At 39.8% G+C, this 27150-nt stretch overlaps 2 protein-coding genes across 5 annotated transcripts in view; one reads left to right on the plus strand and one right to left on the minus strand.

The window, feature by feature from the left end:
- Positions 1-2545, minus strand: part of GDAP1 (ganglioside induced differentiation associated protein 1) — a 52934-nt gene extending 50389 nt beyond the window's left edge. Inside the window, exon 1 of one of the 2 annotated variants that reach the window (XM_074944218.1) lies at positions 2318-2545. The gene's annotated coding sequence lies outside the window, so the exon portion shown is untranslated. The remainder of the gene's footprint in view (positions 1-2317) is intronic. The other variant, XM_074944216.1, reaches the window with a different exon arrangement.
- Positions 2546-2771: 226 nt separating this feature from the next.
- Positions 2772-27150, plus strand: part of JPH1 (junctophilin 1) — a 113545-nt gene continuing 89166 nt past the window's right edge. For 2 of the 3 annotated variants that reach the window (XR_012638014.1, XM_074944219.1), the window contains exons 1-2: positions 2772-3239; positions 9890-10646. Coding sequence is in view for 2 of the 3 variants with exons in the window: in XM_074944219.1 (XP_074800320.1) it covers positions 2861-3239; positions 9890-10646 (1136 nt within the window). In the remaining variant the exon portion in view is untranslated. The remainder of the gene's footprint in view (positions 3240-9889; positions 10647-27150) is intronic. The other variant, XM_074944220.1, reaches the window with a different exon arrangement.

The following is a 27150-nucleotide window of genomic DNA, read 5'->3' on the forward strand; positions in this document are numbered from 1 at the left end:
ATCACTTTCACCCAAGCTGCCTTCCACTTTCAAATTCTCAACCAGTTCCTCCTTATTTGTCAAAATCAAATCTAGAACAGCCTCTCCCCTAGTAGCTTTCTCTGCCTTCTGAAATAAAAAATTATTTCCACTACATTCCAAGAACTTCTTGGATAACCTGTGCCCTGCTGTGTTATTTTCCAAACAGATATCTGAGTAGCTGAAGTCCCCCATCACCGCCAAGTCCTGTGCTTTGGATGATTTTGTTAGTTGTTTTAAAAAAGCCTCATCCACCTCTTCTTCCTGGTTAGGTGGTCTGTAGTAGGCCCCTGTCATTACATCACCTTTGTTTTTTACCTCTTTTATCCTTATCCAGAGACTTTCAAAAAGTCTGTCTCCTATTTCCATGTCAATCTCAGTCCAGGACTATACATTTTTAATATATAAGGCAACACCTCCTCTTTTTTCCCTGCCTGTCCTTCCTGAGCAAGCTGTACCCTTCTATACCAATATTCCAGTAATGCGTATTATCCCACCAAGTCTCTGTGATGCCAACTATATCATAGTTGTGTTTATTTACTAGCATTTCAATCAGACTATTGTCGCTTGTAAATTGGTCACCACTGTTCTCCAGATTCCATAGTTTAAGGTCTTTACTTACTATATTATCACTCTATAGTAGTCTGTAATCTCCTTGCAAAAGGGACCTTTTCTTCTGTGACTCAAGAGCCAAGTGTACTCTTATGGTACTGTGTAATAATTATAGTCCCCAGTACATGAATGACAAAAAAACCCCACCACTTTTTGTTGTTCACAATTAAAGCCATAGCTGAATTTCACAGCTTGAAATATCACAGGTATCTAGTCCTCAGTAAGAAACAGACCTCTGATAACTTAGACAAAAATATTTAATATAGTTAGAAACAATTATATTAATTCATAATTACTTGTGAAATTCATTACAGTCGTGCAACTCAAGACAACCATAAGGTTGTAAATTTGTGAAAGAAAGCCTGAACAGTAGTGTTAACTCAGCAACATTACATAGGTGCAATATTTTCAGTTAGCGTAGATTTAAGAAAATGGAGCTACACTGGCTTACTCTTGGGCTTAATTTAGCTTAATGGGTGTGTCCTGGCTGTTACTCTTTCAGTTCCTGATTTTTTTTTCAATTTTTTCACCTTGCATTAAGGTTTTTGCTTATAATAATCTGTAGTTTCTATTAATAATTTATTTTAGACATTGCTTAACCAAAACACTCTTCTTAGCATATGTGCAACATGCCTCAGGTGGCATGAGACCAGGATTCATCACCGAATTTGGTCTGCTGGTTGGATCATTAGCTTCCCCAGCGTGGGCCGGGTACTGATGGGGGGCGAGGGGGACTGTGACGTGAACACTGATCCAAGCACCCCAATCAAACCACTCTTTTTTTTTCTTTAATTCTGCTCTATCAGAATAGGAGGTCACATATCACAGGAGATGAAATTGGGACGTGGGAGCATACATATACATTTCATAACTTCCTCAAACACCCTTTGCAGTGAAAAGTTTGCTTTAAAATGTTCTTTTCAACCTGTCTGTAACTTTAAAAGAATGTGAAACTAACGTTTCAGAAAACATCAATCCCCATAGTTCTCAGATATGACCAAACACAATTTCCAGTTCCTTCTCCACTAAATCTTGTCCAGTGCTTTTGTGCCACCTCCTGTCACTTCCCTTATATTTTTATCTGATTACCAAATGTCTGGTGAAGAATGCTTGGCAGTACTTGAAGCTAACCAGTCATCCAAAGGCCATCAAATTAAAGGCATAATGTGAGACTTCTTAAAGGTGACACCATTATGTCTTTGAAAGATCAAAAATACAACTACAGTATCCTGTGCCCCATAATCTTAGACCTCACTTCCTCAAACTATTGTCAGTTTGGCACAGTATTTCTTAGCACTGCAGTGAGGGTGGGTCTTCCATGCTATTTAAGATGAGATAAAGTACCACAACTCAGCTCAGCTTTACTCAGAGAACATTAGCTCCTGGGACCAAACCTAAAGCTCTGAGAAGTGCAAAGAAGAATTCTAAACTTGGAATATGTTTGAGCATGTTGGTAAAGTTAAACCATCCTCTAAATGGGGGCATTGCTACCACCTTCAAGACAGAGAGGCTGCCCCCAGAATCCTCTTTGTGCATTATCTATAAAAACACACATGTATAAATATTTACGGTCACATATGCACCCGCCACCTCCCCTCCCCCCCAAACACACTTGCAAACATTGTGTCCTTTCCGCAGGCAGCTACAGATACTATAGAAGTAACTACCAAGCTAAATTAACACGTACCTACAAATCGTCGCAGAGCCAGAGCTGTATTCTCCCACATCCGGTACATGCTTGCAGCCAGCACACACCCCTGCATAGCCTGATGCTCGCGCACAGACACTCACCTACCAGCACCCGTCCCGCACTGCGAGCGCTGCCCCCAGCGCACCTGCACACGGGGACGCTGGCAGCTAAGCAGCGCTCACCCTACACGCGCCGCCAGCGCCCACACGCTCGGCTCACCCCGGCACCCGCGGGGGGCAGGAGCGGGCGGGCGGGCGCGCGGACCCCTCTGGTGGGGGTGCCGGGCTCCGGCCCCCACCGCCGCTGCCACCGCCTCCGGGTGTGCGAGCCGGGGGAGGGGCGGGCTGCGGGGGAGGGGCGGGGGGCGGCGCTGGCGCCGAGCTCCGGGGCGCCGGCGGAGGAGCCCTGGCAGTCCTGCCGCGCGGGGCGCTGGAAGCGGAGGGGCCGCGGGGAGCGCAGCGCAGCGCCCGGAGCCCGGCGGTGGCGGCGGCAGCAGCAGCAGCGGACCGAAGGAGCCGAGCTCGCCCCGCGCTCCCCTGAATGACGGGCGGCAGGTTCGACTTCGACGATGGCGGCACCTACTGCGGCGGCTGGGAGGAGGGCAAAGCCCACGGGCACGGCATCTGCACCGGGCCCAAGGGGCAGGGCGAGTACGCGGGCTCCTGGTCCCACGGCTTCGAGGTGGTGGGCGGCTACACCTGGCCCAGCGGCAACACCTACCAGGGCTACTGGGCGCAGGGCAAGCGCCACGGGCTGGGCGTGGAGACCAAGGGCAGGTGGATGTACCGGGGCGAGTGGTCGCACGGCTTCAAGGGGCGCTACGGGGTGCGGCAGAGCCTCAGCACCCCGGCCCGCTACGAGGGCACCTGGAGCAACGGGCTGCAGGACGGCTACGGCGTGGAGACCTACGGGGATGGAGGTGAGCGCCCCGCGGGAGGGAGGGGAGCGCGCCCGCCCCCTGGCGCGCGGGGCTGGGTGCAACACGCCTGGCGGGCCACACGCACGGCATGTGTGTGCGCGCACACACACACACACACGTGTGCCGCTGCCACCTGGCGCGCCCCACGCACGCAGCCCCGGGCGCCTTGGCTCTCGCAGGAGCTGCTCAGCCCCCGCCCAGGCCCCCGCTGCCAGGAGTCCCGGTCAGGGGAAGGAGGAGGAGTCTCAACTCAACTCTTGACAAAGTTTCGCGCCCCCCCCGCCCCTTTTGTGTATAGATTGCGCGCGCGAGCAGGGCCCCATTGAAACCGCGGGAGCGGTGTATCCTTTGCAAGGGGGCAGCTGCTGAGCCTGCGAGCAGATTCCCCGTTGTCAGTGGTTGAAACTGCAGCCAACTGACAAGGAGTTCAGTGAGGCCTCGATCCTGGAGCTGGACCGCTAGTACTAATGTGACACGGAGCAGAATGGAGGAAGGTTCACAAAGGAAGCTACCGTTGCTTTACACTCAGGGCAATGAAAACAAAGTGTCGGTTACGCTGTTGCAAGGTGACCTAAGGTTAATGTTAATTATCCTGTTAGAAACGCTGCATTTGAGTAATATATGCTGAGGAGATGAAACTTACGAGCTGTTTCATGGTTTCCCTTTTAAAAGCCCACATTCCCAGGGCTATCGTTTTTCCTTCCCCAGCGGGTAGAAATGTTTGCAGATTCCTAAACTTTAGAAAGAAATTGCGATTGCTTGCAAACATTGGTTTTTGCCTGTTCTTTGTACAACTGCTGGAGGTTTCACAGGTGGTGTTAGTTGATTTAGCAACACTTACATATTCTGTCATAAAGAAAACGGTCAAACAAATCCAATCACTTGCTTTTGAGAGTTTGTGCGGGGAAACAATATTGATAAATTCAGGAGAAAGCGAAACAGTGGCCAAATAGATTACACATTATTAGAATTAATGAATCTTAGCCCCACCCACATTTTTATTAAATGAGCTTATTTAATTAACACAGAAATATTGTAACTTAAAAAACCCCCACAAGTGATTCTAAATACAAACAAATCATGTTTTGAAATAAGCAGGCCAGCTGCTGTTTCTCTCCCTTACAACTCCCTGCCCCTCCCCCCTAAAAAACCAACCCTCCTAAAACTCTCCCATATTTTGGGATGAGTATGTCTTAGTGACTTCTGACATATTTAATGTATCAAGGGGTGTCAAGTTGAGGTTCAGCAAGATGACGCATGAGTAAAGCTTACGCAGTTGCACGGTTTCATTTAATCATAATGTACATGTGTCGTTTCAAGTGCCACACAAAAGACAGATGGGCCTGTTTCTGCTCTCACGCTGATTTTACATGGCTGTAGCTTTTGGAGTTACAGCAGTGTAAAATCAGTGTAAGTGAGAGCAGTGACTAATGGAATTACTTGATCTATCCCAATGTAAGGGGAGAATCTGGCCTAATTTTTTAGAGCTGAAATCTTTTAGAAATGTTACTTAGTTTAACATTTGTCATGTACATTTTGCAAGTTTAAATTTGTGTGAAAGTGTGTGAGTGCTGTGCAAGAAGTGTAATTTAGCAAAACGATAATATATAAAATCTGCCTTCCTTGTGACTTAAAAACAAATCTTTGGTTCAGGCCTCTTAAGTAATGCTGTGTATCAGTTTCTACATGAAGTTTGATTAGGGACTTGTGGTCAGACCCGGAAGCGATGCAGCAAAGAATGGATGCCCATGTGCTAAGGGGAAGTAGAGCCGCATGCTTCCAAAGGAAGCTTTTTATTCCAAAATTTAGAGAGACCATAAAATTAATTGTATAATAAAGTTAAAATACATTAATTTTATAGTTAATTTTATATTGGGATTTTTTTTAAAGTGTTTTCACATGCTCATAGTGATCTCTTGGGGCTGAAAGTTTTTATGCTTGGTCTCTGCAGGTTTTTTATTTATTTCATTCTAAAACATGATCAGAGTTTTAGTTCACTTTCACTACACTGTAGGATTTTTTTTTTCTGGTGGATTAGAAGCTTAAGAAGGGCAGACAACAAGTATAATTAGTTTACCATATTTTTAAAGTAAATTAGCATGCTCATTATTGTTAGAAATAGGTTTCTCAATAATTAACATACCCTAAAAAAGAACAGTGTAATTGTGGGAATCCATGGTTTTTAGGTTTTTTTCCTCTTCTCAATGAAGCAGAATGTAATTCAGAGGTCAATGTCTTCATAGATAGTTTGGAAGTCAGTAGCTTTATAAAAAATCCACACTATCCTATCTTAGGAATTTTTGTTCTTGTAAATCTAAATCTATTACTAAGGCCCCAATTCTGCAAACACTTAAGAGCATGTCAGTATATTTGAGCATGTGCGTTCCCATTGATTTTAATGGAACTACTCATGTGAATTAAGTTACACGTATGTTTAGGTGTCTGCAGAGTCAGGGCCTTAGTTTTGAGGCACTGCAAACAATACAGCAGCAAATGGGAAACTGCAGTATTTTTACCTGTAGAAAAATATCTGAATTGTTACTGCAAACAAATTGAGCATATACCAAAGGCGCTCAAAATAAGCAGAAATTGGGCTTGTTTTATGCTGAGTCGGCTAGTGTGTTGTGTGTTGGCTAGTTTTTCGTGCTTGTTTCATTTTTAAAGTAGCTTGTAATTACAGGCCATTGTTTGTTGTCCTGGAGAACACTAGCATAATGAAATAACTTTATGTATGAACTGAGACTTAGATTTTAATGATTTAAAAAAAGAATCTAAACAGAAAGTTTCCACAATAGTTTTCTCTAAAGTGTGTTAGTGTGGGAGGGATGTCCATATAAGTGTAGAAATAACAAACACTGGCAACAAGCAAACTTCTTTCTGTCTGCATACAAAACTTCCTTTGATTTTCATCTGCAACACCAGAGTAATAGTCCATTGTGTGTATGTGCTTTTGAAACTGACGTTCAACTAAATCTACATGGAAAAGGTTATAAATTTAGGTCTTAATTAGAGGTAGGTAAACTTTTTAGATCAATAGTTTTGCTGACAAATGCAATTTTGGGCCATCCAAAACGATTAGCGAATTTAACTGTACTGAATTCAACTATTTCGCCGTGTGGCCCTGTTGTAGCTCGTTTCTTTGAGGAGCACATGCAGTTTTTAAATCACTTGGTAATGACAGTGGTAGCCTTAAAGCCACTATCAATGGCACTAATTAGAACTATCAGTTATAGTTAAAATGAACATGAAAAAAAGCATGTTGTTTCTTGCATGAATGAGTATGCATTGCACAGGAACCACAAGCTTTCCATTAGATTTTTTTGTAGATCATGTTGTCTATTGAATATGTAAGCCTTTCATTATATTACAGTATTATTTTAGATAATCATATCCCTATAACAACTTCTTAAATGTTCACTTTGGAAATAATAGATGCAACTATAATTTATGTAAAACTATTGTTTCCACATTTATGTATATGTATGCTTTCAGCATACTTTTTAAAGGGAAAATATTTTGAATGTAACTGGAAAACTTAATGCAAGAGTGGACACTTTTCACCATGATACCGCCTAGTAGTAATAAAGAGAGGGATACCTTTTTGATTAATGCCTAATTACAACCAAATGTGTGAGTTCTTGAGAATTGTTGCACTGCAAAACTTCACACACAAATCAGATGAAATATCCATGGCATGGTGTTTGTTTGTTTTCCCTCTCCCTCACCCCCCATATGTTTGATTTATAGAATACTCCACTTCCTCGTTAGCTAATTTTTCTTTTCTTTTTTTTTAAAAAGGAGCTGGCCTTGATTTCATTGTCCCAGTAGAAAGAAGAGTCTGATAAGCACATAAGTGTAAATTAATTGTCCTGGTTTTAATGCTCTCCAGAGAAAATCATAACCATTTCCATTTTCTCCTAGAAAGCAGTGAAAAACATACGTCATAATTGGCTTATATGTTTTTGATCTTATGTGTTCACTTTTCAAAATAAAAATTTTATGATCAAGAAAAATTGAAGACCATCCTAGCTTTGATATTTATGATAACTTTTTTTATTTAAACAGAGTGGACCTGATCCAGATCTATACTGTTCTGGCAATGTAAAGAAGCCATGGGGTGGGATGCCAACATGGTGTAATAGGGCCTAGTCTAAATGAGAGTCAAGTGTATTTCAAAGTAACAGAACAGTTATTACTGGCATAACAAATTAGACAGTTGATATATGTAGCAGCAAAACATCTGTAGCCGGATTCTCACCTCAGTATACCTTTTGTAATCACATGGATGGAAGTGGGGGCAAAATATAGCTTCAGCTATGCTAGAATATTTATACATTTATTTCCAGGAAAAATATTTATTAAAGTAACAAATGTCAAGAAAAAGACTGTACTTTTAAAACTATTTACAGACCACATCCATGTATTATGCTTATGTTTTTTATTTGCTCTGCTCCATCTGTTGAGTATTTCTAAATAACCACATTTCTAGATTCAGCAGCCTTAAACATCAGTGCTTCAGCAGGTATCTAGGATACAGAGAGGGAGAGAGAATCTAAGAAAGTTGCTTACTGTTGATGTCAGCCGCCATCTGTTAGAAAGGAAAACCTTCCACTTGCTAGAATATTTTAACACTAAATAGTTACATTGTTGAGCTTATTTAACATTATATGAAGTATAAATTGGTTAAAAAAATCTTTGTGACAAAGCTTATAAACTGATGCTTTTAAATTAGTATGTTCAGACAGATATGATAAGTGGTAAATGGTGGTAAAATTGTATATTGATTAATTGTCACACAGATGCATAACCAAGCTGGACTATGTACATAAAACTGAGATTTAATTTCAAACAAATTACTCAAATTAAGCTTTAAATGATGTTAAAATTTGAAGCTTTTGACAAATGCAAACATTTACAGAAAATCACTGACTTCAAAATGTCAAATATATTTCTCTAAAGAGCAATTTAATCTGTTATGCAGCTAACAGAGTAAAACCAAACAAGGATATTTTAAAAATTGCTTATTAGTACTTTTCTAAGAATATTCAGAGTTATGTATGTTAGTGTTTTGGGCAGTGGGTGGGGGGAGGAGAGAGGGAGATAGAACCTCATGTTTCAGAGTTTAAATCAATTTCTAACTTTTAAGGATTAGGACAAGAACTTCTCAGGGGACAAATCTGCCTATTGTAGGGTTTCTCGTACTTTCCTCTAACGCATTTGGTATTGGGTATCATCAGATGCAGGATATTGAACTAGGTGAACCACTGACCCAGTATGGTAGTTCCTATGTTCTTAAGGAGACAACCGTGTACCAGGGCGTAACCTGAATTCACTTTTTTAAACCCAGAAAATACAACTTCAATCACACAGATATCTGTAAAAAGAAAAGGAGTACTTGTGGCACCTTAGGGATTAACAAATTTATTTGAGCATAAGCTTTTGCGAAAGCTTATGCTCAAATAAATTTGTTAGTCCCTAAGGTGCCACAAGTACTCCTTTTCTTTTTACAGATACAGACTAACACGGCTGCTACTCTGAAACAGATATCTGTGATTGCCTCTTTTCACATGTTATGCAACTCCCTCCCTCTTCTGTTTCCATTTTAAAAAAAAATTCAGTGTTAAGACTGTGACATAACATATTCAGGTACAGCTAAAATGGTATCCCTTAATTCTCTGTTATTCTGCCATTGGCTTGTCCTAACTACATACAAATGAGCACAAATGCAGCACAAATGAGAGGTTACTTCAAATTCTTTTCATATTTAAGTGAATAGTGAGAGAAACTTGAAGTTTCTGCCTTAGTTCTGATTTAGTTATTTAATTAAATATAAAAAGAAAATTTACAAGCAAAACTATTTTCCATGTCTCAGTCATCATTGTTCTAAATTTCATTATGGCTGATCAAGGCCTTGAACATGTTGTCTTTGGACCTGAACTCAGTTGTTGCTTAAGCAGATCTCCCACTGATTTCAGTGGGACTTTTGCTTATGATCAGACTGCAGGATAAGATGTATACTATTTTCCTGGGTTCTTTGTCTCATAAGACCATATTTCTGTTGCTACAAATAGAATGAAAGTCTGAAATGAAATACAACCTACAGGGAAGTTATTGATTTTATAGAGAACACAGCTATTCATTATTCATGATAGCGAAATATTTGTTGGCAGCAAAAAATGTAAATGCCAAAATTTCACAAGGAGTAAGAAGAGGCAAAGGTAATATACTACCATTTCATTCCTGGCATCTCAGAAAAATTAGATTTTTTTTTTCTCTGTTAAAATATATTTTGAAACTAGTGTGCAAGGAATCATTGTGCAATAAACCATTAGGAGTGCCTTTTTGTTGAGAGACCCGGATTAAAACCAGACTGGACACAACTGGATTTTTAGCTGTCTGAGTACTGGGTTCATTTGAAATGTTAAGTTTTTATTAAACGGCAGAATAATTTTTAAAAAGTTAGAAAAATATTTTGCTATTCTAGTTTTCTTTTTATCATGTAAAATGTGTTGCCTTTTCTGATGAAATTTTGCCAAAAATATGGTTGATAAAATAGTTGACAATAGGTATACTATTATAGTGATGGCATCAGTTCCTCTGTAACTGAATTGCTTCTTAAATGTTGTTTCCATTGGTTATTCTTTTAAAAGGTACATACCAGGGACAGTGGACAGGAGGGATGCGGCACGGATATGGTGTACGTCAAAGTGTACCTTATGGCATGGCAACTGTGATCCGGTCACCCCTCCGAACATCTCTAGCCTCACTTCGTAGTGAGCAGAGCAATGGCACTGTTCTGCATGACATTACTTCAGACAGCCCAGCTGGAACAAGAGGTGGGTTTGTTTTGAATTTTCACAGTGACCCGGAAGCCATGAGTAGTAAGAAAAGAGGCGGCTTGTTCAGAAGAGGATCCCTTCTTGGTAGTATAAAACTTAGAAAATCTGAGTCTAAATCATCAATATCTAGCAAACGTAGCTCTGTCAGGAGTGATGCTGCTATGAGCAGAATTAGTTCTAGTGATGCCAACTCTACGATTAGTTTTGGAGATGGTGACTGTGATTATTGCCCTATGGAAGACCATGTTGATGCCACCACAACAGAAACTTACATGGGAGAGTGGAAGAATGACAAGCGCAGTGGTTTTGGTATTAGTGAGCGTTCAAATGGTATGAAATATGAAGGAGAATGGCTAAATAATAAAAGGCATGGATATGGATGCACCATATTTCCAGATGGCACAAAGGAAGAGGGAAAATATAAAAACAATGTTTTGGTCCGTGGAATAAGGAAGCAACTTATACCAATAAGAAACACCAAAACTAAAGAAAAAGTGGACAGAGCCCTAGAGGGTGCGCAAAGGGCAGCTGCTATGGCAAGAACCAAAGTGGAAATTGCGTCTTCAAGGTATGTAATTGCAAAATGCATACTTTTGCCACTTGGTGTAGCAACAAAAAATGTATTGTCTGCAGTAAGTTATATTGACAGAGACTCTTAAAAGTTTGAGTACAAATTGTTGTCTTCAATGGGCAATATTCAGCTCTGTTTCATATGTGCATCTTAACTGACTTTAATGAAGTTGTATATGTGAACCTGAGAATAGAAGTTGCCCCCATAACTTGAGAGAAGTATTACTTGCACACTTCAGAAATATACTGTCAGTCTTGCACACTTGCACCTAAAATATAGAACTACTACTAAATTAGATCATTGCATTCCGTTGTACACATGGGGTTTCACCTTTATACGCCATCTTGAAAATTAAACTGGTGAAGAATGTGGTGGCTTGCTTATAAAGTGGAATATCTTGCCATAAGCATGTTACACTTTTGCTTAGTGATTTGTTCTTCTTTACTGTAGGTTTCCAGGTAAAATGTAAGGTGTTCGTTTTGACTTGTAACACCCTAAGGACTCTATTCACAAAAGAACTTAAGTGCCTAACTAGCACTTTAGGTGCCTTAATCCCAGAATCATGCCCCACTGGGATTCACAGAACCCCTGCTCAGTTGCCCCTGAACCCTGCAGGCACCTAAAATAGATTGGCTTCTAAATTTTTGCAATAAAAGCTCCCTAAGTGCCTATGTGTCTGCCTCTGAGCATGCATGCTGCAGCCCCATGCTAGGCATCCGGAGGCCTGAGCCCCGGAGAATGCATGAACCTGGGGAGGACAGGCTTTCCATTGCCAAACTCACCTGCAGGACCCGATCTGGTAAGCATGCTCAGAGCTCACCTACCAGATTGGGCCTTTCTAGGGAAGCTTACACAAAATTCCAGGGTGAGGAGGAGGAGCGCCTTCATAACTTTCAGGCCAGTCGTTAGAGAACTCACCTGGAATGCAGAAGACACATTTGCACAGTTGTGCTCAAAACATCTATCTATTAGCAACACCCCTCCCACACAGTTCAAGTCTCCCTAATGCCAGGAGAGGGTTTGCAGCTGAGAATCCCATGCAGAGGGAGGAGCCTCCCTGCAGCCCAGACTTAGGCACCTATCCAAAAGAGAGGGGCAGGTCTTAGCATACCTCTGAGCTTGGCACCTCCCATTGGCTAGTTTACGTGAGGCGTCGTCTAGCATGCTGGCTTTCATGAATCCTGTTTTGGAGGCACGTATCTCTCTGTATAGGGATCTAGGTGCCTAACTCAAGCTTTGTGAATCCAAGTGATTTTTTTAAGTACCTAAAAGTTATACATGGTGATGTTGAGTGTCACCATACCTAAGTTTCTTTGTGAATTGCGACCTACCTACTTATTTGAGAGAGAGCCTCTTTTCACTCATTTCAGCTGGAGTCCCCTAACTCTAGATGGGGATAGGGACCCACTTGGCAGGGTGTTCTCTGAGGGGACTCAGTTTTGGAACTTGCTTCCCCCATTGGATCTGAAATAACCAGAACCTGATGATGTTCAGGGCATGTTGCAAACTGCATGGGTTTTTTTCCCCAGGTGTTTGAAAATGAGAGAGAATTATGAGGGTGGTTAACAGAGAAAGAAGGAAAGCTGTTTCAACTTTTAATTTTCTTGTTTGTTGGTTGGGGGCTATCTGAGATGGAATTGCCGCAGTTTAAATTATATGGTAATATAGGCAGTTTATGATGATTTTTAAGGGTTTTGTCAAGGGCGCTTAAAGCAAATGCATAGGCACTCTTTATTGTTTATAAATGTAAATAAATAAAATAAAGCTTTCTGGCAACTTTCCACATTTCAAATTACTTTTCTCAATCAGACTCTACTTGCAATTTACTGTCACCATAAAAACAGCTTTTAAAAAAAAGATGCTGTGAGGAAATATTGACTGGAGTGTTAGAAAGAGAATATGCCATATTACACTTGTTAAAGATGACCTTCCACTGCTGACACCAACTTTTGCTTGAACTGTACAGCCACTAGTGCATAGAATTAAAAAGGTATATTCGCTGCACATAAGTAAAACTAATAAATAATTCAAAGAGTGAGCCCCAAATACATGGAAGAAGTTGAATTTTTGGATGATTTATACTGAAAAGTAGTTGAGTGGCAAACACATAAAGAAGTTATTGGGCTACTAACAAACCCTGAGGAGCACTATCTAATTAGAGGTAAATCTGCTTGGTAACACAGTTTGCCCTCAAATGAGTGTTAGTAATTGGATTCTGCAAAGAAGTCAGGGAGGCCTTTGGCAGCATAACCATTTAGCAAAGAGTTGAAGCAATAACTAATTTTAAAACAACAACATAAAAAAATCCAGAATGAGAATTTAAGTTTTATCAGAAGATTTAAAAGTAGGTTGAGTAAAGAAATGCATCATACTGTACACATTTTGATAATAAAGCAGATCATAGTATATTATGAAGTTAAAAAAACATGGATCTAAAGAAAAATAAAGATTATTTTTAACTAGTGTACTGCTTCCTAATAAAAAAAAATTAGAGTAATATTTTAAAGAATCTTTAACAGTTTGTAAATGATGTTGTAACGGGGTGCAGACTCACCACAGCGGTGCCTCCTGCTGGTTGGTTTGGGAATTAACTCTTTCAGCAGTGCACCTTCGTTAGTGGTGTCTCGCTCTCCATTACTTTCTCGGTCTCCATCGTCCTTACAGTTGGACCCAGGTCCCTCCCGGACTGCAGCCTCCACTTCTGGACACTGTCCTCCAACTGTGCCTGCTCCACTGGCTCTCCCCCACCCCCTTTCCAGGGGACCGGCAGTTTCTGGTTCTATCACTTGCCTCAGTGGCTCATTGCAGTCCTCAGTCTTGCCCCTTCCTCCAAGGGCAAACTGCAGTCTGGCTTAGCCGCTCTCATCACTAACAAGTGGGGGGGAAAGAAAGGACCCTCTACCTGCAGCCACTTACTGCCCTCTTCCAACTCTCCTCTACTGCCTGTTTCCCGTGGCCACTTCGCCCTAGCCCCAGCACCTTCTCTGCCCCTTTGTGTCAGGGCCCCAGTCTGGCAGTCATCAGCCTAGAGCTCTCCCAGCCTCTGCTGACCCTGCCCAGCCCTGTCTTAGGTGCTTCCCCCAGCCAGTTCTTCTCCCTTTGCCTTCCAGGGAGAGACTCCACTCCTCTCTGCCCTGCAGCCTTCTTATAGGGCCCAGCATGGCCCTGAGAGGCTACTTTCAAGCCTCCACTTGATTGGCTCCCAATAAGCCCTCCCAGGATTGTCTGGGCTCTGCGCAGCCTCTCTGGCTTGCTTTAAACCCCTTCCATGCAAGAGTGGGGCAGCTGCCCCACTACAGATGTACATAAGGTCTTCAAAAGATGTAAATTAGTAAAGGCTGGATATGCAGAAACACCATTTTAAGGAGGTGGAGGTAAGGGTCCCCCAAAGTATGACTACGGAAACTATTTGTAATAGTGTATTCATTTCTGAACACCTTCTTCCTAAAAAATGTAGACAAATAAGGTAGAATGTAAAGGAGCGCAATAAATAAAGGGTAGATAAAAGGGTAGAAGAATTGGTTGTTACAAGGAATTTAAAGAATAAAATTATCTATAGTTTTGCTGAGCAATAGCTGAGCCCTGGTCTACACTACAAACTTATGTCAGTATAAGTATGTCACTCAGGGGTAGGGGAAAATCTGCACGCAGAGCGACACAGTTATACTCACCAAACTCCTGGTGTAGGCAGCACTATGTTGATGGGAGAGCTGCTCCCATCATCATAGCTACCACCTCTCAGGAAGGTGGAGTACCTAGGCCGATGGGAGAAGCTCTCCTGTCGGCATAGGTAGCGTTTTCACTAAGCACTGCAGCTGCACCATTGCAGCACTGTAAGTGTAGACAAGCCCTAAATGTGATTTGAGAAAGATTATTGAGGCTGGTACCATGTGTAATTGAAGTTACAGGATGAAATTAAGAAAAATAAATTGGTAATGAGAGCTGGATATGTACCTAGATTGATATACAAGTACTCCTTGATAGCCCTTGAAATGTATTCTCCACCTCTGCTTTTTGTAATCAGCTTTTGTCATCCTGAAGCAATCAAGTGCATACAAGAGCAAACACATAGCAGAGCATCAGAAAATACTTGAGTGTCAATCATAACTAAACAACAACGAAGTTCTAAGGTGGGATTAAAGACCAGTAGAGACTTGTCTTGAAGGACATTCAGATAGGGAAGGCACACATTATATTGACCCTCTGCTGTCCTAATTGTTTAGGACAGTGGAGATAGGATGGAGAGATGATTATAAAGGATTAAGAGGGTTGAGGATGTGGTTGATAAACATTTTGAGAGGTAGGGTAGAGTGAATCCATGATATGTACGTGCATATAGTTTTATAAATTAATGTTTATGGGCACATCAGGGAATGTTCCATGTCAGAAAAATATAATCCTTTAACAAAAAAGAGAGGCAGTCTGGCTTAGCAAGACTACCCATTTTGGGTTGATCTCCATTCAACTTTCCTTTTTATTCACCATCACCTTGCCTCAGTCTCCTCCATAAGTCAACCAAACTCTATTCTATAACTTTTGCTTAAATTACCTTTAGTCATTTTGGAAACTCGTTCTGTGTTTATTAGTATCCTCAGCATTAAATACTGGTAGCATAAGAATAATTCCCTTTTTAATCCTAGCTGTTGGGCTGTATCCTAATTTTTGACGCTGTTCAGTAGTGTGAATAGTTTCTCTTGTCTTTTCAAATGGAAATCATTCAAACTCATTAAGCCTTTCCATAACTGATTTTCTTGAGACTGTGATAAGAGAGATGCTCTGACTTAACAAGATTGGAGTTTTATGCAGGAATTAGTAGGTGAAATTCTGTGGCTTGTATTATGAACGATACCAGACTAAATTATAATAATGGTACCTTCTGGCATTAAAAAAATCTGTGATGCACCCTCTCAGAAGAACAATTTGTATGAAACCGTAAACAATTATATACACACAGTTCTATTTGGGGGGTCTAACAAGGGTTTATCCAATAAAACAGGAACCATTCTTTTTCTTATTGATCATTCTTCATGTAATACAATAAGTTTCTGCTTGCCTTCTTTTATTGCAGCTGTATTCCTGGCTGAGAGTTTCAGCAATTTTTCTTTAGTAACTCTAAAATTCATTTCCTGATCCATTCATCTCCAGATGTTTTTCAAAAAGATATGCTCTAGTTCCAAAAGAAATTAGTTCCGAGAAGTTCTACGGCCTGTGTTATACAGGAGGTCAAGCTGGATCATCACAATGGTCCCTTCTGGCTTTATAATCTACGACTCTATGAATGAATATGCAGAATGGCTGTTCTATTTAGCACAGATTCCCTAGCTTCTTCATTCGTTGTTCCCAAACTAATTACTTTACCGTTTTCAGCATTTTCAGTGTACTTACTCAATGACTCAAATGATGCCTTTCCCTTTTATTCTAGTTGTATTGCAAATTATTTTTTACTCCGATTCTAATTTCAGTATTATCTACATATTTGGAAATGTTTATTTTCAGTATCTTGGCCAAATAATTTAGTTGTTTAATAACTGTTACTGAAATTTTAAGACTGAGCCTGGATTCATAACCCTTTTTCAACTTGTAAAACTTCCATTTGTAGCTGTCTTTTTGTTTCCTTTTATCTAGTGCACTGTTTTGCTTCCTGTTCTCAGACTCTTTGTTGCCATTAATCTCTTGATATATGGAAGATGTCAAAAGCTTTCTGAAAATCTGTTTTATGTATTCTGCTTTTCTTTTATCATGACTGTAGGAACTATAAAGTAATCGAGCAAGTTAGTTAAGCATGACCTCCATCAACCTAAATTCTATCCTGACTCAGAATGTGCTTTCCTATTTATTTTTATTGGTGTCTTTTTGACATAATTACTGTCATAGCAATTAATCAAAAATGAATGGACAGCATTACAAAATCATCCTATACATACAAAGCTGCTCAACAGTTAAGAATTGTAGACCAATCCCTGCTACAACAAAAGTCACAGAAAGACAAGATACACATCTAAAAAGTGAATATTCATTATCAATGAATAATAATTAATAATAAAATTGTTTTAACAAACACCGGTATAACTTGGGGATCGTGGCATATTACAGTAAAAGCAAAAATCTCTCAGAACATATTAAACAAAGAGAAAACACTGGAGCGCATGTATTAAAATTTCAGAAATATAGGGGTGCTTCCCCCATTTTATCACTTTAATAGTCTCTGTGGAGAAAATCTTAAAACTATTTTAAAGTCACTGAGACAAATCCATTCATTTATTGCCTACAAAAATGTTATACTGGGGATAAATCTAGCCTACTTCTCCATCTTCCTGTATTTGGAAGGAAAAATGGCTACTTGCCAGTCCTCAAGAATATTGAACGGGGGAATTTCTCCTGTGTGTGTATTCTAAGGACATACAAAGTATGGGTCCAATCCTGGTGAATGCTGATTGCCCACTCTGAGATCCTAAGGATGCTTCAACACCTGTTAAAGCAGTAGTCAATCAGAAGGTTGCACCAGGAGACTCCAAAGACTTCATTTTTTCATTGTAAGTATTTTAAACTTTTTTTTAAAGGAAGTTATACATTTCTAGTATTATAATGTCCAAGTATTTCTAGTGTAAAGGTTTTATTCTGGCTAACTAGGGTTATATGAGATAAGAATACTGCCCCCTCACAACTTGATGGTGTTAGAAAAGAAGGAGATGGAGGAAATAAATAAGATTAGTTTATTTTTCTTTACAAAAACTTTTTATTGTGATGGAGTCACTTAAAACAATTTGAACATATAGTAGTTCAGTTTTTTGCCATTAGCTAAGATTTTGTCCAGATTTTAAACTCCTGTTTTCAGGAGTGTACACCTCATCTGAAATATTTACTGTGGGCACATAAGCAGTTTCACTATTACAGTTAAGCATGTGTGTGAGGCTCTGCAGGATCAGGTCTAAGTCTGCAGTGTGGGCTGTCATCTTAGAAGTGAAATAGTATGGAGATGAATGTTAATAATTTAGTCTTTGATCTTGTTAACATTTACACATGTGCTTATCTTCATTACTCTGAGTTTGTTACAGTTAAAATGGCAATGGTCATAATTTTGAAACAGAAATTGCATTAAGTCATTGAGCACTATATTTCAGTAAAACTATATTTTTAATCACAAATTTGTTACCGTACTTTGAGGTGATAAAGGCCCCAGTCCTAAAAACACTTAAGTGTATTTGTAACTTTGCTAAAGTGAGTAATTTAGGTTTATTAAGTTTTTGCAAAATCAGGAACAGATTCAGTCATACTTCACAGGTTTGTAAAGTTAGGAAAATTCACACACAACTCTAGGGGCCAGATCCTGAGCTGGTATAAGAAAGGACCTTTAGATCATCTAGCCTGATTTCCTCTATATCACAGACAAAGTATGTTTGCTTTTGGTTTTGATTTTATTTAAAATTTCATGGGAATTTCAATGTTTGTTATTTTTTTTAAGGATGAAAATCAGTATAAAAAATGAACTCAGGATTCTGGGTAAATATCAGGGTTTAAAGCATCAACTAAAGAAAAGTAAGAATACTGGAAGTAAAAGTAGTTTAATGCTGTGGTTTATTTCATCAGCTGTATATTACCCACATTACATACATACTGTTATCTTCTACTATATTACCTTACTTTAACAGACAGCCTCGTATTTGCAATTAGACTAATTTATTATTAACAAACACATCTACCTAATGTAATGCATTGGATTTTCTTAACATAATCAGTATTTTCATGTATTTTAGGGGTCTAAAAGTCAAATGAAAATTGGCAAAACCTGAATAATAAATATTGTAAAAACCCAGGAATTTTTCTGTAAAAACAGAAAATGAAAGGCATTAATCACAGGTCATTATATTTCACTCAGTTACCTCTGTATTGAGCCCAGTAACTTGCATTAGCTTACCCACGCTAAACATCTGGGCCTGAAATATTAAAAAAAAAAAAATCAGCTACTGTTTGTTTCAAAAGCATGTCGTGACTGTCTAAATTACATGGTTTTAGAGATCTCCTGTGCCCTCTAAGCATCTTTCCTGATCTCTACACTTGGCCCCATGCTGACTCTTCTCCTCCCCCCATTTAGAAATAGGTGGAAGTCACAGGTTCTGTCATAGCCTTAATTAATTAAACCAGAATTGGTAACATGAATAATCAGGACAGCAATGTGTCCAGGAAACAGCTCATAATTAAGACAACCTATCTCTAGATCTTACATAGAGGATGCAGTCCATGCAGTTTGCCACTCTATGTATGACTGTTTTCAAGTAAGATAAGTATAAACTAATCAATGCTTACTCATTTCACATATTCAAGAAATCAGAGCTTTGTTATAGGATCACCAAACTAAGCTTTGTCAGCTTTTTATCCTTACTGTGTGCTAAATATTGTCCATAGTAACCATTTATTATTATGAAAAGTTCTCTGCATGTGTATCATAACATTCTGACAACCATTTTGGTCATAAAATTTGATTTTCTTGACATAATTGCAGTACTATGTATTTTTTTCAAGAAGTAGATGAGTAGAGAAGGGGAGCTGGATAAGAGTTTCGACTATATTCTTCTTTATACAACCTTATTAATATCCATAGGGTGCATGTTATGGGTAAATATAGGATCCCAGCAGATTCAAAATAAATACAACTAGTCTTGAAAAAACCACTTGCATTCCCACCAGTGGTGAATGGGAAGCTTTCCCTGTCGGTGGTAGAGAGGGGTATAAAGGGTCTCTGGAATATATCCTTCTCTCTTCCCCCCACTCTCACCCTCCCATAAATGTATGCACTGGGAGCCAAGATACTTGTCTTTGGTTTGGAATTCCCTTCTTTCCTTGGTGTGTGTTTTTGTAACTACTATATGGATGAGAGATAATTCTAAAAGGATACAGTTTATTCTTAAGAATAATAATAAGCACATGTGCCCTATGCTTTCTGATACTCTATATTACTGAGTTCTTCAGATTTTCTTACTAAGATAAACACTTCTGGTAGTTTTCTAGCTCTAGCTGTGACTATACAATGTTAGAAACGAGCGTAATGATACCTATAACTTACATCGCTCTTTTCATCTTCAGACTCTTTGCATTCATTACTGCTCACATCTGTGTTGTAGGTAGGTATTTTACAAATAGGGGGATCAAGGCAGAGAGATTAATTTCTACCCTGCAATACAACTTCTACCACCAGCCCGTGTCAGCTGACTCGGGCTCTGGCTGCAGGCAGGGTGGATTTGATTTAAATTACTAGTCAGGAAGACTTGATTTAATCATGGATTTCTACATAAAAGTGCATTCTTGTTGGTTGTTATAATAACCTTAGTACGTATTCTTCACAGCTCAGAGATAGATGTAGGTTTCATTTTTAGAAGGTATACACTATAAATTTTTAAACAGTGGTTTGTTTTGAAAATGTTTCGGATTAGTTTTACAGCTATATCAGAAAACAGTGATTGTTTGGTTATTTCATTTCCCAAAGGTAATTGAAGCGGATATTTATGAAGTCATTGGAAGGTGAACTATCTCCAATTCAACAGGTTAATCATTAATATTTGGAGGATGTTCTTGCCATGCCTTATTAGGAGGAGGACATCACCAGACAGACATTTAAATTGTTTTATTTAACTAAAACAACAACATTAAGTATTCTGGATTTTTTTCTTCGACAGCAAACATAGTATTTTAACAAAACAAGCATATGTCCCTCGCTTCTCACATTTATCTCCAGACTTCTTCTCCTTGTCCAGATCTATTCTGCCCCTAATAATCTTCTATTCACTGAACTTTTTGAAACTTTGCACTTTTAGAGAGAGGTAAGGAATTGACTCTGTGTACACAAATTTGCAGAGGGGCAATAGAGTTGAGGTCTGTTATTTCTCACCTCTCTCTATTATTTACTTATTTAAAAACGTTTTTGCTCTTAACAAGCATGTTACCTCTGGAGACACAAATCCACAGTTTGAGAACTGCAAAACTAAGCATCTCTGATGGTATCTTCTAGAGTGAGCACTGAGTCCCATTGGGTAGATAGAAAGATTAGCCTAAATAATCTATACAGAAGCCTGTGGAACCCCATAAAATTGGATCCCTAATCCATGAACTATTGGACATTTACAAAAATTTTCTTAAACGTTACATGAATATATTGTCTCATACTACAGATTTAGAATTCATAATCCCTATTGCATGATGAGATATCTTTGAGCTATAATAGTTCTAATTAAGATACATCTTTAGATAAGTTTTTTCCTCAAAAAGCATTTTATCAAAAAAATCCAATTTAAATAAAGATGATTTTTTAATTTAAAAAAAAATCATTGATTTTTATCCACACTGGCTGCAGGGCTATAAAATTGCAGTGTAGACAATCAGGCTCTAGCTGGAGCCCAGGCTCTGGGACCCTCCCCCATCGTGGGGTTGCAGAGCCGGGGCTCAAGCTTAAGCACCAACATCTACCCCGCAATTTTATAGCCCTGAAAGCCTGAGTCAGCTGACATCGGCCAGCCGGGGGTGTTTTATTCCACTGTAGAAATACCCCTAGTGACTACCCTGAGGCCAGAAAGAGAGTTTGTATCAGGAGCTGTGGCATGAGTTCCTGGAGCTCAGTCATTTGCTCAAACTATGAAATTGTGCTTTCCCCTCTCTCTCCAAGTTAATCACAAGAAATGCTACTTTTAGCATTGGGTTGACATTGCAAGAGAGAGAGAGAGTAAACTTTGAAAACGCATAGGGGGAGAAAATTGGAATTGCAATGAATGAGAAAAAAGATTAGAAGAAGAGAGGAGAGATGGAATGGAAGAGAAGGGATGGGGAGAAGAAATCAAAGGAAATGGAAGGCTTCCCTGCTTATCCTTTCCTGTCCTCATACCCCACAAAATATTTTTGACCAAATCCATACTACCACCTAAATCAGACTTACACCACACTCAAAATGCTGAGTCTAACAAGCTTTAATATGTATAATTATGTAACATTCACTGATCTTTGAGGTGGATAAAACAGAATATAAATAGATATTGCTCATTAACCTTTTTATTCGCTATAGCAGCTGTACAACTGCCACAGAGTCCAGATCTCTGCAGTAAAGCACTTAAATTGAGGCAAAATATTGTCCTGAGTTTTTAAAGTATTTCAACACAGTTTAAACTGGATGCTGTGAACATATATTAGGATGCTGTGAACAGAACAAACAGGAATTAAAACTGAAGCCTCCTGTAGATAATTACAGTGCAGTGTCCCTTATCCCCTCTCACTCATGTCCTCAGTTTTGACCTGGACAAACTGTGATTTCAAGGGGGAGAGAGAATTTAGTGCGTATTGCATATGTGTAGTTTGTGTCCCCACTGAACAGCAACTGCCAATCATGCCAAACTGTGTCGAAATATGTGCAGCGCACAAACTTTCCACTGTGGATTAAGCTGACTCTACCAATCTCACTTTACTCGAGGCACTAAACTGGACACTCGCAAAACTAGTGCCTTGCAAATCTTTGAGATGCTTTACTTATTATAGATGAAATATGAACATTGTGTTTAGAAATAGGATCCAACTAATACCAAAGGTATTTATATGAGTCTGCTTGCATTAGTACAAAGATAACTTGGGTTTAGAACAAAATCGGTTATATTCATTTTACTGTTCAGTCCGATTCATGATCAAAAATAAAATTTTGCCATGGTAAAATTTAAGTCAAGTTCTATGGATAAAATCAAGCTGCTGTATAATGCGTCATGTGAATAGTCTTAAACTAACTCTACATTCTGTGTGTGAAAGCCTGGCTCTGTTGAAGTCAGTGAGGCCAGGATTTTACTCATTATACAGTTATTTCACTGGAAAAAGGAATGCAGGTTTGGACATTGAAAAGTCTGATTTGTAACAGTCCCTGTAGTGTGTGTTGGTGTGTATATATAATATATCTGTGTCAAGTGTAGAAATTACAAAACTGTCACCGGCTACTTCACTGATTTGACTTTTGACCAAAAGGGTTAATAGCTGAATGAGTTAACAGCTGAAAAGGGCCAAAGTACTTCTATGTTAGCTTTCAGTTAAGCTGTAAATTAAAAAAAATCCCAAGTATTTAATTTTTCAATCAAATCATAGAATAATAGAAGATTAGGGTTGGAAGAAACCTCAGGAGGTCATCTACTCCAACCCCCCACTCAAAGCAGGACCAACCCCAACTAAATCATCCCAGCCAGGGCTTTGTCAAACCAGGCCTTAAAAACTTCTAAGGGTGGAGATTCTACCACTTCCCTAGGTAAAGCATTCCAGTGCTTCAGTTTTTCCTAATACCAACCTAGACCTCCCCCATTGCAGCGTGAGACCATTGCTCCTTGTTCTGTCATCTGCCACCATTGAGAACAGCCAAGCTCCATCCTCTTTGGAACCCCCCTTCAGGTAGTTGAAGGCTGCTATCAAATCCCCCCTCGCTCTTCTCTTCTGCAGACTAAATAATCACAGGTCCCTCAGCCTCTCCTCATAAGTCATGTGCCCCAGCCCCCTAATCATTTTCGTTGCCCTCAGCTGCACTCCCTTCAATTTGTCCACATCCTTACTGTAGTGGGGGCCCCAAAACTAGACACAATACTCCAGATTTGGCCTCACGAGTGCTGAATAGAGGGGAATAATCACTTCCCTTGATCTGCTGGCAATGCTGCTACTAATGCAGCCCAATATGCCATTAGCCTCCTTGGCGACAAGGGCACACTGTTGACTCATATCCAGCTTCTCATCCTCTGTAATCCCCAGGTCCTTTTCTGCAGAACTGCTGCTTCGCCAGTCAGTCCCCAGCCTGTAGCCGTGCATGGGATGCTTCTGTTCTAAATTCAGGACTCTGCACTTGTCCTTGTTGAACCTCCTCAGATTTCTTTCTCATCAGCTATAGATTCTTAAGATTTAGAGAAGGGGATCTGAAAATAGACAACGGGCCCTCCAGAATATTAGTGTGGACTAACTCTTGTCTGTAGGTATTAATGCTAGATCACTTTCACAAGCAGCCCCAAACTAAAAACATTATGATACAGAAATAAAAATAATTGTGCCGTCAAGTTTACTTGTGGAGCTCCTACTGATTTCAATGGAAATTGTGCATGCATATTAGATCCAGAAGTTGGTACAACAGAGTTGTTCTCTTAAACTGGGGAGATTAAAAATTCTCTTAAAAATTGAGAGCTATGAGAACGTAGATGTATAGGAAATTTCTGACTTAAGATAAAATGTAAATTCTGCTGACTGTATATGTTTTAGTTAAACAGAAGCTCTGTGCACCAGGCCTTTCGAAAGACCCATATAAGGAAAACCTTTCCAATAAGCAAGACTTTTGGAATGTTTCTCTGTACAGGACAGATTATTACATAGATATTTTTGGTTGATTTGCAGACTAATTAATTTAGGAGTTGAAAGAACCTTTAAAAAGCCAGCCCAGTAGGTATATTGTTTTTAAAAAAAACATTTTTTGTGGGTCTTAGATCATATAAGTGTAGGACCAACATTTCTTGTTAGGGCCAGATTGTGAGAGAAGACGTTATGCACGCTTCCCCTTTAGCTATTCCAATACATCTCACTTCTGATGTACAATACCCCAATCATTCCAAAAGCTAAGGCTTTGGGCAGTGTCTGCCAATTCTTCCTACTTGGAGTAGAGTTTTTGTGATGGAGAGATGTCTGTTTAGAATGAAGAGACCACCAGATGCATTTTCACTTGTAATCTGAGGTACAGCTTTGAACCAACGTGAAAGTAAAAGGTTAATGAATTAACCTACTGTTTCCTATCAAAATGTTCTGCGGTAACTGTCATGCTGTCTGGAGTGGCTTACAACTGAGTGCCTACCTCAGGGCAGACTGTCAGAAAACAGGGCAGACACCCCATGCTGGGCATGTGTTCTGTAATTAGATTTCACCAAGCCAATAACAAATGTGAACCCCTGGATCATTTTATCAGTCTTACCATGGAGTCACAGACAGTCCCCTTGGACCAGTGGTGGGCAACCTGTGGCCCATCAGGGTAATCCGCTGGTGGGCCACAAGACAGTTTGTTTACATTGACCGTCCGCAGGCACGGCCGCACCCACAGCGCCCAGTGGCTGCAGTTTGCCATTCCCAGCCAATGGGAGCTGCGGGAAGCAGCGACCAGCACATCCCTGTGGCCTGCACCCATTCCTATGGCTCGCATTGGCTGGGAACGGAGAACTGCGACCACTGGGAGCTGCGAGCAGCCGTGCCTGCGGATGGTCAATGTAAACAAACTGTCTCGTGACCCGCCGCCAGTGGATTACTATGACGGGCCTGATGGGCCGCAGGTTGCCCACCACTGCCATAGACTCTCCAGTCTATCTTGCCACCCAGACAAAGTGGACTTTGTGATAAAAGGTCATTTAAACCAAAAAAATCACATCACATCAGGTTGCTCCCTGTCCCAAGAGACCAGTCACTTGCCTCAGATCAACTGGCACTCTAGATCTTACACCAAAGATAACACTCGTAGCAAATTCTATAGTTAACTAACTAAATGTTCATTAGATAAAAAAAGGAAATGAATTATTGAGAGGTTAAAGCAGGTAAAATATATGTAAAGGTGAGTCAGAGTTTGTAATTCAAATTGGTGGCAGTGATGTACTAAACTGCCACTTTCCCAAAAGTCTTTTCAGGGTATGCAGATTGTCTCTGGGGCTCTCCACTTTGCATCTGGTACACTTCCCTTTAAGAGTCCAAACAGTCCAGAGATGAAGGATCTTTCCCTGAATCCATTCTTGTAGTTTCTTGTCAGTTTCTTCTGACAGGGTCACTACGCGCTTGGGCTTTTCCTTTGATGACTGAGAATGAGGAATGTATTTGGAGTCTTTGACCTCCAATCATCAAGTGACCACTTGTTTTGAAATTAGCACATTTCTGTTAAATTTCTTCATTTGCATTTCACAAGGCTTCTTTCTCATTTTGTTATTTATTTACACAATGTAAATGTTTGCTACTACATTTAAACAGGATACTGATAAGTGAAGACAATGTAAGTAATATCCATTAGTTTTCATGAAGTTTAAACACCAAATACACTCTTTTATACATTTAATAATCACTTTGATCTATATTAATACACAAGTGAATTGGCCGGGGGCTTCGGCATGAGCTGGCACTTGGTCTGCCAGCATCATAGTAACATCATCTTCAGTGTTTGCTAACTATGAATATTTTACTAGTAATCAGAACTTGAGAAATTTACATGGCACTGACTAGTTTGAAAACTAAGCCTGTTAGGAAGAAAAATACCTCTGCCTGTACAACCCTTCCCTTCCCCCAAGCTTCTTCCCTTACAGGAATAAAAGTCATGTGTTGTTTATTTGTAGTGTATTTAAGTGCAATGTTTTCAATTTTCTATTTAATTCTTTTTTTTAATGTAACTTACTATACCAATTCATTTAACTTATTTGATTAATTCCTTCTGTATTAAACTAATATATTTGCAGAATAGTTTTGAGCTGTGCATATACCACAAAAAGTATTAATTGAATAATTTATTCCACAAATGCTGTAAAATTAACTGAATAATATATTTGCTGAATACTATTTGAGCAACCCTACTTAGTTACTACTTTTATTTTGTTAGATTTTTTTCCTTTCTTGTCTTTACTCACTTTTCCTATTTTATTCCTATCTTTTTCTGAGTTGACGTCAGTGTCTGTTTCCGCTCTCTTTCTTTCCATTCTCCCCCATATTGTGGTGTTCTACTACTGTATGTTTTCTGTCTTTTCTTCTCAAACTCCCTTCCCCTGCTCCCCCTCCCAGAATTCTCTGTAGTCTAGGGTATTTTTCTCTCTCTTCCCCCACCCCAGTTTATCTAATCAGTTTCTCCTGTTGCTTCATGTACTGCATGCTTGGTAATAACAAGAGAGGACTCCATATTTCTAAAATGAAACTGGCTCTTTATCAAGAGAACCATTTACAGAGATGCTGCAGCTAACATTGAAGCCATGTTCAAACAGACTGATTTCCTTGTGCCTCCTCCAAGCTCTTCCCTCTTGCCACCTGGGCTCTTTCCTCCAAATTCCATGCAGGTTGTTAAACGTTCACAGCCCTCACAGGACTTGGAATTTTACCAGATACCCAATAGCCAGGTGACTAAACCTACAGCTACAATGGTTATGAAAGATGGGGTGCAGGAGATCCAAAGTTCAGGAACAAAGGCCAAGTAAGAAGCCAACGCCTGCTCTCCTCTAGCTGCTATGAAAGAGAAGGCACTAAGTTTCCTATCAGTGTGCTACCCTGGACACTGCTCAGGGAGCCATATTTTTTTATATTAGTTTCTGGCTAGTATGCATCTGATGAATTTGAAGCCATCCCACACTTCTCCCTTTCAGCGCTTAGAAAGGGCAGGATTATTTTCTCTCTTCTCTCTTCCCATTTCAGAGCCTAAAGTAGGTTGCTACTTTAACTTTCCCTAGTTTTCTTGTTACTATGATGTGTCTCCTCCACTGTACCCCCCCCCCCCAGTTTACTGGCTGCTGCA

This window comes from Natator depressus, chromosome 2 (assembly GCF_965152275.1).
Source record: "Natator depressus isolate rNatDep1 chromosome 2, rNatDep2.hap1, whole genome shotgun sequence".
In the NCBI taxonomy this organism is placed as follows: domain Eukaryota; kingdom Metazoa; phylum Chordata; order Testudines; family Cheloniidae; genus Natator; species Natator depressus.